General features: G+C 41.4%; 1 protein-coding gene across 8 annotated transcripts in view; it reads left to right on the top strand.

The window, feature by feature from the left end:
- PLEKHM2 (pleckstrin homology and RUN domain containing M2) overlaps nucleotides 1–14,502 on the top strand; it is a 36,733-nt gene extending 22,231 nt beyond the window's left edge. For 4 of the 8 annotated variants that reach the window (XM_063436216.1, XM_063436214.1, XM_063436215.1 and 1 more), the window contains 13 exons: nucleotides 392–665; nucleotides 1,915–2,598; nucleotides 3,924–3,993; nucleotides 4,091–4,181; nucleotides 4,279–4,343; nucleotides 4,433–4,521; nucleotides 8,613–8,745; nucleotides 9,045–9,229; nucleotides 9,310–9,375; nucleotides 10,967–11,126; nucleotides 11,249–11,428; nucleotides 12,478–12,594; nucleotides 13,730–14,502. In XM_063436216.1, the coding sequence (XP_063292286.1) occupies nucleotides 392–665; nucleotides 1,915–2,598; nucleotides 3,924–3,993; nucleotides 4,091–4,181; nucleotides 4,279–4,343; nucleotides 4,433–4,521; nucleotides 8,613–8,745; nucleotides 9,045–9,229; nucleotides 9,310–9,375; nucleotides 10,967–11,126; nucleotides 11,249–11,428; nucleotides 12,478–12,594; nucleotides 13,730–13,864 (2,249 nt within the window). In that variant the 3' untranslated portion in view covers nucleotides 13,865–14,502. Of the gene's footprint in view, nucleotides 1–253; nucleotides 666–1,914; nucleotides 2,599–3,923; nucleotides 3,994–4,090; nucleotides 4,182–4,278; nucleotides 4,344–4,432; nucleotides 4,522–8,612; nucleotides 8,746–9,044; nucleotides 9,230–9,309; nucleotides 9,376–10,966; nucleotides 11,127–11,248; nucleotides 11,429–12,477; nucleotides 12,595–13,729 lie in introns of all 8 variants that reach the window. The other 4 variants (XM_063436212.1, XM_063436210.1, XM_063436211.1 and 1 more) reach the window with 1 other exon arrangement.
- The last annotated feature ends 2,407 nt before the right edge of the window (nucleotides 14,503–16,909 follow it).

Below are 16,909 nucleotides of genomic sequence, written 5' to 3'. Positions count from 1 at the left end.
CAACTGCTGCCTCAGGGATGGTTCTGCAGATCACATCCTGTCGGTAGATTCCTGCTTTACACCTGTTGTTGAGAACATTTGCATGCTGGCTCACATGAGCTTTAGCTTGCACAGCACACTGATTCCCTGGACAGGTCACACATACCAGTAGTTGCAGGCTAATTACTGGCTTTGCCCACTGCTTGTATGCTTCCCTCTGCCCTCAGTAGGTTCTCGCCTGACTTCTCTCCCTTTCTGTGCTCTCCTGTGACAGACCGGGACCTTCACGATGGGGTCAGCTTCTCCTGTCGGGAAGTTGGTGTGCACAATGATCTGAGATCACATGGAAAGCAGTTAAAACATCGGTACAATCCGTTTACACAAGATCTATCATCTTCTGATGTCACCCCAGGGCCTGGAACTACAGAAGACACGCCGGATACCAGTGAGCCCATTACACAGGGTTCTGAGATTGATGTGACTTCCTTGGAAACAACATTATCCTACAGCCAGCCACTGAGGACTGCAGAGCCTACATCAGACAGCACCGATCTCAGCATGCAGGAAGGGGGAGATGGACAATCTACTTCAGAGTCGACACCGGTACACGGCACTGATGGGAGGAAAGAAGTCTCTTTGACTTACACCATGTACACCGACAACAGCTCAGATCTGGAAGTGATCAGGTCAGTGAAAAAGTGGCAGAGCTATTCAGCTTAATATTCAGTTGCCAGGCACACCTAGGAAAGGATTCATATTTTATTATTCCTGCAGAAAACAACTCTCCTTATTTTCCTAAATTCAGTGCTTCCACACACACATTAAGTATTATAGTGGCTGGCTTACACATACAGGACATGTTTACCATACATAATCCATTATAGATGTGGCCAATCCTCCAAATACAGCCTGCTTGACAAGAAGATCCCTGGGCAGTCACTAACACATAGTGTTAACTAAATATAAAATACTTCCCAGTTGGCAGGCACTTATTACGTGGGTAAAAGAAATCCCTGGGAAAATGGGGATTGGGCATAACCTGCAGGGAATATTATGAATACTGAAAAAGTGGTTCCTGGATGCTATGCTTTATTCAAAAATATCACTTTAAGGTGTATTCACTAAACACTGAATTGTAATGAATTAAAAACCAGCTTGGAAAATTCAGGCAGGAGTTGGTTAAACAACTAAAACTGGGTTGCAATGCTATAAAACAAACAAAAAAATATGGACTGGAGGAGGCAGTATCTGTCCTATGATTAGTATAGGTATATATCAGTACATAAATCCAAAACCTGTATTCCTGATTACCATTTATAGTATAATTTGACATGTTGAGTCAGTTAGCAGTGGATTTTGGAACATTCAGTCCCTTGACCAAACTTCCTCAATATCCTGTGTCTAATTCTATAAAGGGAAATGTAACATTGTCCAGCTTTGTTGGGCTCCTGATTTAATCATTCTGTTGTGTATTTTGTAATTATATCTGTTTAATCTCTAATCCATTATATTGGTCTGGTAATCGTTAGTTCTATTAATTTAGTAAATATTCATATGCCTTACTAACATCAATGATTACTGATAGGTGATCACTTACTGCACAAAACAGATGTAGAAGCCAGACACAAGAAAAAGGAAATCCTCATATGAGCTTATAATATAGAATAGGCAACACATTCATACAACATGCTTGTCAAAATTGTCCAAGAACTTGCAATCTGAAAGAGATACAATACTGGTGAACTGTGATCACATAAGGCTTTAATGAAAGTGAAATTGACTTAGCCAGATTAAGTAGATTTGATGCATTAGATTGTGATGGCCTTTGTATGTCTAGCAACGGCTTTGATCTCTTTGACCTAGTAGATTAACAGACTGGCATGGTTTGGTTTGTAGAAATTTGGTAACGTGAACAGTTTCTTGTGTGCTTTCTAGGCTGGTAAAGAAGAAGCGAGGTGGTAAGCGTAGAAGGGGTCGTTCGGAAGAAGGAAGCCAGCGTTCCCTGCTTAGTACCTCTGAGCCTGAGGATCCCGATGCAGAACAGGAAAAATCACCAATTGCTTGCAATGGGAATGCCGAGGAGAAGCCAAGTGACCTTTCAGAGCCCGCACTTAGGCTGGCCAAAATGCAGGACACCTCCATGGAACGTGTTGGACAACCTCTCAGTGAGGTTATAGACAAACTGAATGGTCAGTTGGACCCTCACAGCTGGAGCACCCATCCTGAAACACCAGATCAGTCCTTTCGGACCTGCTCTCCGGGGCAGACACCCGGTGGCCTCCAAAGCCAAGACATTAGCCAGGGTATGCAAGACCCCATGGACTTCTACTACTTTACCCCAGAGAGTCCAGACACTGCTACAACAGGTGGTGGCTACAATGACTCTTCAAGCCAGGGCCAACCAGCACATGTTTTTAGTGGCTCTAAAGATGCTGGACAAGGGGAAGAAGGAAGAAAGGGGCAGGCAGAGGTTGAAGGATCCATAGAGAACTTACCAGAAGAGACACTCCTGGAAAACTCTGTAGGGAAGAGCAGCCCAGAACTTAGTATCGCAGAAGACTCTGGCGTTGAAGAGGGCCAGGGAAGCCCTTCTGATTCTCCACACCCCTGCGAGTTCAGGTACATTTAATACTAACCCCATATGGATTATTTGTTTTTAATCAACTCTAATCCCAGAAAATGTTTAATCAAAGTACTTTGTATGTTAGCAGTTACATGGTTTTCTATCTGCCAGGACAACACATACTATTTTATTTTCGGACATCTTTTAAAATCCTCTAATTATTCCACGTAGTGATCATACTACATATAGCTGCATAGTGTGACCAAATCCACAATATTTCCTTTTAAACATTTGAACTTAATTGTATGTACCAGCTGATTTCTATTGATGCTTTATTCATTGGACACTCCACTCACCTACAAAATATATATTTTAATATTGTGAATAATAAAACAAAAATGGAAATTCACTGTTTCTGTTGTCACTGATAAATCAATTAAAGGATCACTATAGGGTCAGGAACACAAAAATGTATTCCTGACCCTATAGGGTTAAAACCACCATATCGCCCTCCTGGGCCCCTTATGCCTCCATAAATATAGTAAATTCAAGCCTGAAGCTGTAGATCTGCATGTTGTTTGTCTCAGAAAAACAAGCTGTCTGCTGACATCATCAGAAGTGGTAGCCTGATCCAATCACAGTGCTCCTCTATAGGATTGGCTGAGACTGACAAAGAGGCAGATCAGGGGCAGAGCCAACACAATTCAAACACAGCCCTGGCCAATCAGCATCTCCTCATATAGATGAATAGAATCAATGCATCTCTATGAGGAAAGTTCAGTGTCTGCATGCAGAGGGAGGAGACACTGAATGTTTGGATGCATTTTAGGCAGCCATGAGCCATCTGAGGAGTGGCCAGTGAAGATATCACTAGGCTGTAATGTAAACACTGCATTTTCTCTGAAAAGACAGTGTTTACAGCAAAAAGCCTGAAGGTAATGATTCTACTCACCAGAACAAATTCAATAAGCTGTAGTTGTTCTGGTGACTATAGTGTCCCTTTAATGTCAGCAAAGCCCCACTTTATTATACAGAGAGCAAGGCAGACTCCATCTTCACCCACAGGATAAATGTTTCTCATTTATTGATTTGATTTATTTTAATTTATTGTGGAATGATACATCATTCAGAAAAAAAAATCTGTCCTATCCAACTGCTGAGTTCCGCTATGCAGAGCCCTATAGTCTAGGCTCTAGGGCATCCCTTTCAAAAGAAGATCTTTAATGATGGACTATATATTTATCATCAGGCAATGCATGTATTCACATAGCTGATGTCATTTGGAACTAAAAATGTTTGTGACTTTTACTAGTTCTAAGATTTCCATACAATTCTCTGGAACATTTTCTATAATGAAAATATCTGTTTGATATCCTTACAGAGTGGATAATAATCTTCTTCTTTTGCTAATGATTCATGTCTTCCGTGAAAATGAAGAGCAGCTCTTCAAGGTGAGAACCATGTATTTTACAGCATGGGGTTTCATTGTCATTTCCTTTTGCAGTTTGTTGCATTATTTGTATATTGCTCCTTTCTCCCGTCTGGCAGATGTTTCGGATGAGTACGGGCCACATGGAAGGAGACATGCAGATGGTTTATGTGTTACTGACAGACTGTTACATCTACTTATTGAGAAAAGGTCAGGCTATGTCCTCCTCAGTCTTCAGCCAGGCAGTATTCATGTGTCTATTGCTGTTCCTGTTCTCATGTGTTTAACATGTTCCCTTGCCTGACAGGTGCTGCAGATAAGCCATACATGGTGGAAGATGCCATATCGTACAATGAGCTTGACTACATCTCTGTGAGTGGAGCCTCTTCTTATATCCGTGTGAGAATTTTCTTGCTTTTTTTTTTCTATTCTCTACTAAGTGTTTGTTTTCTTGATCATAGGTCGGTTTGGATCATCAGACGATAACCTTCGTGTGCACTAACAGGCGTCGTCAGTTCATGGTGGACACAGCTGATACAAATCTAACAGAGTGAGTTAACTGTTAGATTATAGATATAAAGACATTTGGAAAACCAATGATGGCTTAAAGTCCTGTAGTACTATAATCTTCCACCAGCCATGTTAGCCACTTATTGCAGTCCAGTAACCTTGCAGGGCCAGCTTACTAGGGCTAAATTTCCACTTATTAGTGGTGAATGGTCAAGAGGTTTAATTTCTAAGCACAGGTAAATCGCAAACCTGCATCTTATTTTTACATTTTTTATTTTTTATTGTGCTGGAGGTAACAGAACATTTAACAATGCCACAACGGCATACATAAAAAGGATTATAACACAGTTTTTCACATTTATGGCATGTAAATATTGGCACATTTTTTTAAATAAAATTATAAACAAGCTATGCACACACGTTTGTTTGTAAGATTCAGCAGTTTAAAGTTGATTAGAAATCTAAGCACGCTAGACGTGGTGAGTAGAATGCTAAATGTACTAAGTGAGTGTCATGAGAGTAGGACAACGGTTAAGAACATTAGTGTACTTAAGCACATAACTGCAGAATAATCATAAATACAACAGGAATAGTAATGGAGTAACGCATGTGATTTAGATTGAATATTTCCCATTATACTGTGAAGACTTGGGTGTATTAGGCAACTGCTTAGTATACCACCCCAGGCTGTACTAGGACATGTCAGAGACACCCTCAATCTCCTGTCACTTATGCAAATACGGTTTCTGCTTCAAGGCACAGTATAGGGATAAACATATGGTATAGGCAAGGAAGAGAAAGTGAAATACTATTGCGACAGGCTATTCTGTTATGGTCATAAATGGATATCTCGTTGCTAAACATTGGTAGTATGTATAAACGCATATTGCTTATTGGCTTGTCATCATTATAGGCTTATCTTGTAGAGGTCTCCGGTTAGGTGGGTCTCTGTTTAGGAGGCTGCAGAGTGGCAAATACAGCGTCCGTTGTGGCAGAGGGTTTGGGTATGTGCCTCTGAGAGTCCCGCCTGAGTGCTCGCTGTCAACCTATGCCCAGCATTGGGAATGACGATAGGGGTACTTGGCAGTCCTTTTGGGGCATAGGTAGGGACTTTGTCGCTGGTTTCGGTGGCTGCTGGGATAAGGCAAAATCTAGTTGCGTTAGGTCTGATGCCGGGCCCGTTTGCTTGTCGCTGTGGGTACCTGTAGTTTTATTGTAGGTAGTTGGTGCTCCGGCCCTGGACTCTGAAACTCCCCTTGATGTTGACAGGTTCTGGTGCCCTGATGGGTGTTTGCTTCTTGAAGGTTGCCTAGCGGTGTTCGGTGCCGTGTGAGGATGAGGTGGGACCTGCTTGTCTCTGCGAGTTATCAGCGCTGTTTGGGTCATTCGCTTGCGGGTATGCGGGTGAGGTCTCCGTCTTCAGCGCCATCTTGTGGTTGCCTCCAAGCGGGGGACAGCGCGGCTGCGCCGGGCACGTGCAGGTCCGTCTCTGGGTAAGCTCGCTTGTATGTTGGCCTGTCGCTCTCTGAGTGCCAGTTGTGCCCAAAAGGCGTCGAAGATTGCGTCTAGCCTCTTGAGGACATCGGTCTCCGCTCTGCCGCCATTGCAGTCGCACGTGGCGTCCACCATTATGTGGGCCTGTGCGGCTGGAATCTGCTTGTAAGGCTCCGCCATCCGCGTCTGCCATGGCCTTTCCGTCTGGCGGGGTTGGACCGGGATAACCCCCGCCAGTCCTGTGGGGGGGGGAGCGGGTGATCAGTGGCACAGCGCCCCCGGCGCGGAGACGAGGAGAGCGGCCGCCTTCCCCCAGCCCCATCCACCGCGGGCCGCCATGAGCCGCCCTTCAGGCTTGTGCTTGTGGGAAATACTACTGATAGTTAAGTATCAGGCGATTCGCCAGGCTGCCCCCAGCATGGGTAGCGTACCCCAGCATCTTTTAAGTAATCAAATTAGTGAGTATATCCCCAAAAATGCTTTGGCATTGGAAGCTCCTCTGCCATGCGACCGTCTAGTTTGCAGGTCAGGCCCCGCCCCCCAAACCTGCACGTTAATACACCGCTGTCAGATCTACCTGCAATGTAAGTCAAAATAGCAGTAACACTCCTCACAATATTAGGCTGATATCAAGTATTCTTTTAGACCACTGAGTGTAATACATGTCATAGGTACACTTGCTGGATATTAATGTATTCACCATTGCTACAAAGTGTATTTCAGGGTTTCCTCACTTTTGTCTAAACCTTTAGCTTTAGACCACTGATCTGTATTTGTCAGGTATGTAGATGAGGATAAAGGTCTAGCTGACTGCCTCAATGAATATTTTTGTTCGGTATTTACAGCTGAAAATGAAGGAAAGGGACCTCTGTTAAAAAAAAGGATAAATGAGTCATTTATTACACGTGAGTTTACAGAGGAAGAGGTTCTATTTCAACTGTCAAAAGTAAAGACAAATAAGTCAATGGGACCTGATGGAATACACCCAAAGCTATTAAAATAGCTTAGTGGTGTACTAGCAAAACCATTAACAGATTTATTTAACCAATCATTGTTAACAGGAGTTGTGCCCATTCGCAAGAAAGGTAATAGGGAGGAGTCGGGCAACTATAGGCCAGTAAGCCTTACTTCAGTAGTGGGGAAAGTGATGGAAACCATGTTAAAGGATAGGGTTGTTGAACATCTAAAAACACATGGATTTCAAGATCAGAGACAACATGGGTTTACTTCAGGGAGATCATGCCAAACTAATCTTATTGATTTTTTGATTGGGTAACTAAAATTATAGATCAGGGTGGTGCAGTAGACATTGCTTACCTAGATTTCAGTAAGGCTTTTGACACTGTTGCACATAGAAGGCTTATCAATAAACTGCAATCTTTGAGTTTGGATTCCAATATTGTTGAATGGGTAAGGCAGTGGCTGAGTGACAGGCAACAGAGGGTTGTAGTCAATGGAGTATATTCGAAGCTTGGGCTTGTCACCAGTGGGGTACCTCAGGGATCTGTACTTGGACCCATTCTCTTTAATATTTTTATTAGTGATATTGCAGAAGGTCTTGATGGTAAGGTAGGTGTGTCTTTTTGCGGATGATACTAAGATATGTAACAGGGTTGATGTTCCAGGAGGGATAAGCCAAATGGCAAATGATTTAGGTAAACTAGAAAAATGGTCAGAGTTGTGGCAACTGACATTTAATGTGGATAAGTGCAAGATAATGCATCTTGGACGTAAAAACCCAAGGGCAGAGTACAGAATATTTGATAGAGTCCTAACCTCAACATCTGAGGAAAGGGATTTAGGGGTGATTATTTCTGAGGACTTAAAGGTAGGCAGACCATGTAATAGAGCAGCAGGAAATGCTAGCAGAATGCTTGGTTGTATAGGGAGAGGTATTAGCAGTAGAAAGAGGGAAGTGCTCATGCCATTGTACAGAACACTGGTGAGACCTCACTTGGAGTACTGTACACAGTACTGGAGACCATATCTTCAGAAGGATATTGATACCTTAGAGAGAGTTCAAAGGCTACTAAACTGGTTCATGGATTGCAGGATAAAACTTACCAGGAAAGGTTAAAGGATCTTAACATGTATAGCTTGGAGGAAAGACGAGACAGGGGGGATATGATAGAAATACATAAAGGGAATCAACACAGTAAAGGAGGAGACTATATTTAAAAGAAGAAAAACTACCACAACCAGAGGACATAGTCTAAAATTAGAAGGACAAAGGTTTAAGCATAATATCAGGAAGTATTACTTTACTGAGAGGGTAGTGGATGCATGGAATAGCCTTCCAGCTGAAGTGGTAGAGTTTAACACAGTAAAGGAGTTTAAGCATGCGTGGGATAGGCATAAGGCTATCCTAACTATAAGATAATGCCAGGGACTAATGAAAGTATTTAGAAAACTGGGCAGACTAGATGGGCCGAATGGTTCTTATCTGCCGTCACATTCTATGTTTCTATGCAGAAAATATGATTTGAGATCAATTTAAGAAAATATGCTTTCTGTTAAACTGACATTTTGATTTTTGGCATGTTAATTTTACGTTTTTATTGAGTGTAATCGTTTAAAATAACATAGTGACCTCTCCCAAGTGGATGTTTTCCTAACCTGTGACTTGATGCTCTTCAGAGTATTCATTGGTGCGTTAGGATCTGCCATGGTTAATGGTTGCCGTGAGCCGCCTTACCCCGAGGTACTACGTGATGCCACTATGGAGAGATTGGCTTTGTCGAAGTTTGTATCACAGGAGTCAAAGCAAGAGGTATGTCTTGACTGTTGTGGGTCTGTAAGATCAGTCACGTAATTATATTCATTTCAAAAAGTAGAGCAACACAACTAGATTGAGTAAAGTAATATGGAAAATAAATTGGCATTCATAATCCTGAAAAGTTAAAAAACTGGAGGAGAAACGTGTTGATGGGGTCTAGCAGATCTCCAGCACACAGGTTTATGAGTATAATGACATTCGGCACTCTCAGGAACTGCTCACTGCAATTACATTATTTTAATGTTACAAGTTGTATGAGATACTGTCACTAAACCTCACTGCTCTTGTCCCAGGCATCCCAGGTGGTCATGTTGTACTATGGGCTGGTGCACTGGGAAGACCCTTTTGACGACTCCCTTGGATCTGGAGACTCTCACTTTAGAGATCAGCCAGTGTCTAAAGAAGGAGTCCTGTACTATAAAGCCAGCACCTCCTATTTAGGCAGGGAAACATGGAAGACATGTTTTGTGGTCCTTAGGTAAGCGACTCAGTCAATTTTTTGCTGCTGTGTCTTATTTATTTTTATTTATTTGACTTTTCGTGCTGTGTATTTTACAGTAATGGCATCTTGTATCAGTATCTGGATAGGACGGATCGCATACCTGTGCAGTCTGTAAACTTGGGGTAAGTTGGGGGTTTTATCTCTCTTGTTCTGCTTGCATTCCATTAAAAAGATTTAGAGTAGCCTTGAAAAGGTCATGTTTGGTATAATGTGCTAAAAATTGGGTGTATTTTGTTTTCTCATTACAGTCCCTTTAACCCCTTTTAAAGACATTAGGACATTTCAAGGCTTTAAAAGTTAGGAAGGCATGAAAGGTCCTTAAGCTTTGATGCAAAAAGGGTTAAACCCCTGCTCATACTGCATGTCAGCTGGGTCCATATTCAGTCACAGTGATAACTTGGAAGCCAAGGTTCTCTGTAAGAACCCAACCTAACAGGGTCTCCCTACATGCCAGCACTGGTCACTATGTGATCGGCAGGGACATGCAGGAGCTGCAGCATGAGAAGGTGCTCACAGATAGTTCTGTACTGTGTTAGCCGAGAAACTTCTCTCCTTATGTCAGTATAGACCTCAATAGAGAGAATCCCTCTGAGTTAGTGTTGGTGTAGGGTAAGGATTAATGTTGTTATGGTTAGTGTAAGGTTTAGTATAGGCATAGCATTAGGTGTAAGGTTGATGTATTTATTTATTTATTTATTTATTAAAAATTCTTAAGAAACGCAGTCTTATTACCCATAGGGTCTCGATGCGCATACCAGCAATCAAAAACAAGCAAAACAATATCCAGCACACAACAGCATTATAATCACATGCATTTGAACCAGGTTAAAAATTTCATGTCATCCCGTATGCCTGAGCAAATAAAACTGTTTTTAAGCTCCGGCGGAACTTCAATAGATCATTCTCATTTTATAAAAATGTAAATGGAAATAAAATAAGTCCAAAATGTCAGTAAATAAACCAAAACATAAAAATGTAAATGGAAATAAAATAGACTAAGCATTTTGGCTGTTAGTCAGCAATACTAATTAGCCCTTATTTTATTTCCATTTACATTTTTATGTTTTGGTTTATTTACTGACATTTTGGATCTATTTTTTTGAATTATCACTAATTTTCTACTTTTGCACTCGATCTTTCTTGTATTGAAAGTATATAAATTCATAAATACCCCAGTTGATCTTGCTATTTCATCCAGCAGATCAAAGGTGGTTTATGATACACACTCTAAAAGACTGGTATATATTATTCATCCAATTTGGGACTTTTATATTTATACTTGGACTATTTGCTGCTATGAAACATAATGCTGTGATTTTATACTGAGTATAACTTTGTCTGCCTGAGTACACACATTTGCATTTTAAGAATTTCCTCATTTTTAGAAATTAGAATTTTATTGTGTAACTATAAGGCATTCTCTTCTTTTTATTGTAAAAGCTCCTGGATAAATTGTATCTTTTCTATGCAGCCATTAATGTCTAAACCATTGGCAACAAAAGTGAGTACACCCCTAAGTGGAAAAGATATAATAAAATATTTACAAAAATATGAGGGGTGTACTCACTTTTGTGAGATATTGTAAATAGAAATCCTTAAATTAAGGGTCAAACACATAGCACTAGGCTTTGTTTTGGATCAGAGGTTGGATAATTGCCTCAATTGTCAAAGGGGCAAATGTTTAAGTGAAGCCTCTGTGGTGTTTTATTTTAGGGGGGAGCAGTGTGGTGGTTGCCGGCGTGCTAACTCAACAGAAAGACCCCACTCTTTTCAAATAATCCTCAGCGACAAACCATCTCTTGAGTTAAGTGCTGCTAACGAAGAGGAGATGGCAGACTGGATGCTGCATTTGTGCCAAGCTGTGTCTAAAGGGGTAAGTTGTCTTATTCTTAACATATGAGATCTTTGGGCAACCCTGTTAGTCAAAATGCTTAGTGGGGACTGTTGGGCCAAAAAGAAAGGTGAAACTACATAATAATGTTTGTGTATCCACAGGTTATACCCCCAGGTATTGTACCCTCTCCTTGTCTTCCATGCTGTGTGGTGCTCACCCAGGACAAACTCATTACCTGTCACCAGGATTGCCAGACCAGCTTCTTCAGAGCTCTAGGCATTACAGAACTGCAAGATGTTTCATCCCTGAGCACAGAAGATCAGAAGGAGTACTGTATTGTGGTGAGTGACCATTAGTATTCTGTTTCCCAGTACCATTTTACAGTATATTTCCCAGTACCATTCTACATTCTATTTCCCAATACCATTCTACATGAGTATTCCATTTCCCAATACCGTTCTACATTATATTTCACCAATACCATTCTACATGAGTATTCCATTTCCCAATACCATTCTACATGAGTATTCCATTTCCCAATACTGTTCTACATTATATTTCACCAATACCATTCTACATGAGTATTCCATTTCCCAATACTGTTCTACATGAGTATTCCATTTCCCAATACCGTTCTACATGAGTATTCCATTTCCCAATACCGTTCTACATTATATTTCCCAATACCATTCTGCATGAGTATTCCATTTCCCAATACCGTTCTACATTATATTTCCAAATACCGTTCTACATTCCATTTCCCAATACTGTTCTACATGAGTATTCCATTTCCCAATACTGTTCTACATGAGTATTCCATTTCCCAATACTGTTCTACATGAGTATTCCATTTCCCAATACTGTTCTACATGAGTATTCCATTTCCCAATACTGTTCTACATGAGTATTCCATTTCCCAATACTGTTCTACATGAGTATTCCATTTCCCAATACCGTTCTACATGAGTATTCCATTTCCCAATACTGTTCTACATGAGTATTCCATTTCCCAATACCGTTCTACATTATATTTCCCAATACCAGTCTACATGAGTATTCTGTTTCCCAATACCATTCTATAAGCTGTCTTTGAATCGTATTGGAAAACTTTAGGTCATCAATTATTAGATAGTTTTATTTTCTGTCATGATTTGAGTTACAAAAGTTCTGCTTTCAGCCCCCTCGTTTTCCATCATACATATAATTTACGATTCACATTTATTCAGAACATATTCATTCTGCTGATTCATATGAAGAATCCTGCACGGTAAAGATATTCTATACCAGTAAACAACATGCAGTAGATCCATAAGAGAGTGCGCTGATCTCTATATTTATTTTTTAACACAATGCATTGTATTTTAAACAAAGTTTTGACTTTGCTTTGCAGGAGTTCACTTTAGATCATGGTCCTTCCCCGCCACCTTGGGTCCTGTACTTCAGCTGCAGACAAGAGCTGGAGAGGTTTAGATCTGCTCTGAGATCTGCCTGGAAGGAGATATACCAGGTTGGGGTCATGCAATAAGTGAATAATGTAGTTTAAGAGAATTCTGCTCTGTAGCTGTAGCATTCATTTCAGAATCCCCTTTCAGACAAACCTTTATCACCAATAAACTGTACATTTTGTTATGCAGCCACTAAATCATTGAGTGTATGCAGATGTTGTCTGGACCTAGTGCTGATATCCGCCAGGCCCAATGTATTGAATGGCTACTCTGCGGCTGATTATAGTGGCTTTAGTGCAATGAGTCTTTGGGCACTGTTCCATTGTTTTCTGTCAAACCATTTTGGAGCAACTTGGCAAAATACAGAGCTACCTATACATGTACAAGCCTGGCTTCTTGCCTTTTGCTCATATATAATGCTGCTGATTATCCCAGTGCTCTTAGTGCCTAATAATAAACTGCTTTAAAATGAGTGAAAAGAAAGCTGGCAGAAGACACCAAAACAACAGCAATGAGTTGTAGTTGGTTTGGTGCATAGAGTTTCTGTCTCTTTTATCATTAGGTGCATATATTATGCAGGCCCTGGGTATAAATCATAAGAGCGGGGCAGATATTGACCAGACCCTGGGTGTAAATCATTAGAGCGGGGCAGATATTGACCAGGCCCTGGGTGTAAATCATTAGAGCGGGGCAGATATTGGCCAGGCCCTGGGTGTAAATCATTAGAGCGGGGCAGATATTGGCCAGGCCCTGGGTGTAAATCATTAGAGCGGGGCAGATATTGGCCAAGCCCTGGGTGTAAATCATTAGAGCGGGGCAGATATTGGCCAGGCCCTGGGTGTAAATCATTAGAGCGGGGCAGATATTGGCCAAGCCCTGGGTGTAAATCATTAGAGCGGGGCAGATATTGGCCAGGCCCTGGGTGTAAATCATTAGAGCGGGGCAGATATTGGCCAGGCCCTGGGTGTAAATCATTAGAGCGGGGCAGATATTGGCCAGGCCCTGGGTTTAAATCATTAGAGCGGGGCAGATATTGGCCAGGCCCTGGGTTTAAATCATTATAGTGGGTCAAATATTGGCCAGGCCCTGGGTGTGAGTAAACACGGAGGTTAGCCAGGTCCCAAGTTTAAAGCTCCGGTTTTGTACATTTATTAGGCAGGTACAATGTGATGGTTCTAACACTGATGTGTATTTTAGGTTGACCTTCCCCAAAGACATATACCTGAAGATGCCCAAAAAAAGTGTGAGGATGCGCTGGCACTTATCCATAGCTCCTGGCAACGCAGTGACAGCCTGTGCCGAGGACGTTCATCGCGGGAACCATGGTGCTGATTTTTAACACAGAGGACAAGTCTCTAAAGCACAAACTATTCCCTGGCCCTCCCCGGCTAGTTCTGGCCCCGGAGTCACTTGGATTGAGATGTTTACATTATGTTCATCCATTGTGTTTTGCACAGTCATGATGCGGGAAGGATTAGTTTCCTTGCCTGCAGCATAGGAAGAACCCGGGGACATTCTAGTCGTACCCTGCAGTGGTAGTGTCCTACAGATATATATGGAGACCTGTGTATAACTATACATATATAAATAAGCCTAGGTGTGTGTATATATCTATATATATATATATATATATATATGCTGAAAACATGCTGCTTTTAACCTGTAATATAGGTAGCTGAGAGGATGCCCCTTGTCCAGTGATAACATCCTCTTGTTTCAGGTCTGATGAGGCAGTGCATGTTCTGTATGCTATAGCAATGCTGGGTATGACCAAGTAAGTGTCAAGCCTCTGCTTTTTGTAAAGCCTAATTCTAACCAGATAATCATGGTAACAGATGTAACATGTCAAGACTGCCACCTCAATCTTGTGTTACCCAGGGGGACAGAGCCTTGTAGTCAATAGCACTGGTCCCCGGGCAGTATTAGGATATTTTCTGTGTGTTTGTCAATGTCTGTAAACCAAGTAGAAGGACAATAGAACTCTATCTCAGGCTCAGGTAGCTGATATGTCCTGTAAGTAACACTCAGAGGAGCGTGCATGTGAGCGTGTGCTCCTCAGTGGTTGTGCAGTTCAGTTACATCTTTCCAAAGTGCTGCTTTTAGGTGAAACCCATCGAGTGCCAAAGGTACAACAAACACAATTCTAGGCTGTCTCCTTTGGAACACTGAGGGTTAACTGTCATTTAAGTTTTAACTAATTTTTTTTTTACAGGGTGTGTATGTTTCAGTGAGTACTTATACAGATAGATGAAATGGAGCATGCTGAGGGCCCTCACTTTGGGGGGGGGGGGGGGGGGGGGTTAGACATTTGCTATAACTTAGTGCTGGGAAGTGTGCTTGGAGTGTAGCCTTAGGGGGCAGTTCACGTTCTTTCTGCCTTACAGTTCAAGATATATTCTAATGGACAAGTTATAAAACCATGTACCATAGATGCTGGCACACAGAATGTATCTTTACAGTGCTTGCTGTGAGTATTGTCTGCAAAAAGAGTATTGAAAAGGTTGGAGTTCAGGGAAATGTCTGGTTCAAATTCAGCTGCACTTGATTTGCCCATACATGTAAATGTGTCTTCAGACACTCAATTTAGTCGAGCGTCAATAGCTGGGTTTAAGCTGTGGTTATGGGGCACTTCCATCAGCACCAAAGATTCTGTAAATGTAATGGTACTTCACTATCTTGCCTAGGGATCCATTATGTCTTAATTCAGCCCCGAGGGACTATAAAAGAGTATTATTTTGTTTTATTTTACTATGTGTGATTTGCTGCATGTTTGTAGAAACATGGCCAGAATGTTACAATCGTTTAAATCCTGGGATGGTCATGTTGTGTTTTACCAGCTCCACACAGATTTTTATAACCTTAGATTACAAATCAAGGACAACTCTGGGCAATGGGAGTTACCCAAACTGCACATGGGCCTGGAATTTACTTTGTAAACATGTAGCGCATGGCACCATCAGTGTAAAGGTGTACTGATAGCGCTGAGTTTCAATTCAATGGAAACTCTGAGGTCTTGCAGTTAATGACAAAGCTGGTTACTGGACTATTCGATGCTCAATCCCATACATATTGCAGCTTGGTAGCTAGCCTGTGTCTTTACTTCGTGGTCTATGAATGGTACATTGAGCTGGTTCTAGCAGAGCACCTAAGGCCCTTTAAGTAATTTGATTTTAGTTTTAAGGTGGATGGATCCATATAATGTTTATATCTGCATGACAGAGCCACCACACTCCTAGATTTGATGAGTCAAACCGCTGCATGTGTGTTCACGTGGGTCCATAGTACCATATTTATCTCTCTGCACTGTTTGAAAGGGGACAATGGCCTTGGTGGAAATGGGTCAAATGTTCCAATTATTAGGATTTGCACATATGGTGCCTCGGATGTGAGCACACACCTGTCTGGTTGTGTTTTCTTGTGTCTGCACCAACTCATGTATGGGGTTTATAAGAATCTAAAAAAGTGACAGTGCTGCCAAACTAAGTGCAATTTGTAACCGTCTGGAACGGTAAATCAAGGCTTGATGGGTTCATGGAAATATTACTGCTGGTGCCTAATCTTATTGTGTTATAAACCCCAATGTATGTCATTGCTTCCTCATTAGGTATGTCTTGCTCCTCCCATGTCGCCTCACCCTCGGTATCCTATTATTTAAATAGACTCATACTTTGTCTATCAAATTGTGATATGTACTATATTACCTACTGCTTGCTGGTTAATCTGTTCCAGAATGCATTGTGCATGGGACATACGCAGGCAAGCAGAATAGGGCATTACTCGGTTACTCCGCCCCTACATTTTTACAGGGGTGACTGACTAATGTGATAGATTGAAGAAAACAAATATTGGGAGGGGTTCAGTTGGACAGGGTCTTGTTAAGTAGGGGAGGGTCCAGTGTAATTTGGGAGAGTATCCTGACATCCCACCGTCATATTTTATCCTAGTTCTCACACTTCCTGTCCTTTTTTAGATTCTTGATAAACTCCACCTTCCATGTTGAAATCTCTCTGTTGTATGTAAATAAACTTTACATAAATATATATAAAATTGCTGAAGTTTGACTACATGTAAATAGATATAATAAAGTTCATAAAACAACCCTTTTAGTTCTCCTAATGGGTTTGAAGTAGGTGACTTGGGCTGTCTCATTTAAGGTGGAGGATTGAAACGTTGGAAAATGGTGACTGTGCCATCCTGGTTAGGTCATCAGTGACACAGAATTTGGCAATGTCTAAACCATGGACTGTTGGATTTCCTTAATGACTATGTTAGGAACTACTTGATTTTAGGGGATCTCTTATCAACATAACCACTATGAGTCTGATGAAGGGCCTTTGGGCATGAAACACGTAAAGCTTAAACTTTTCTGGGTGTTTC

This window comes from Pelobates fuscus, chromosome 11 (genome assembly GCF_036172605.1).
Source record: "Pelobates fuscus isolate aPelFus1 chromosome 11, aPelFus1.pri, whole genome shotgun sequence".
Taxonomy (NCBI): domain Eukaryota; kingdom Metazoa; phylum Chordata; class Amphibia; order Anura; family Pelobatidae; genus Pelobates; species Pelobates fuscus.
This window is presented reverse-complemented; position numbering and strand designations above follow the sequence as displayed.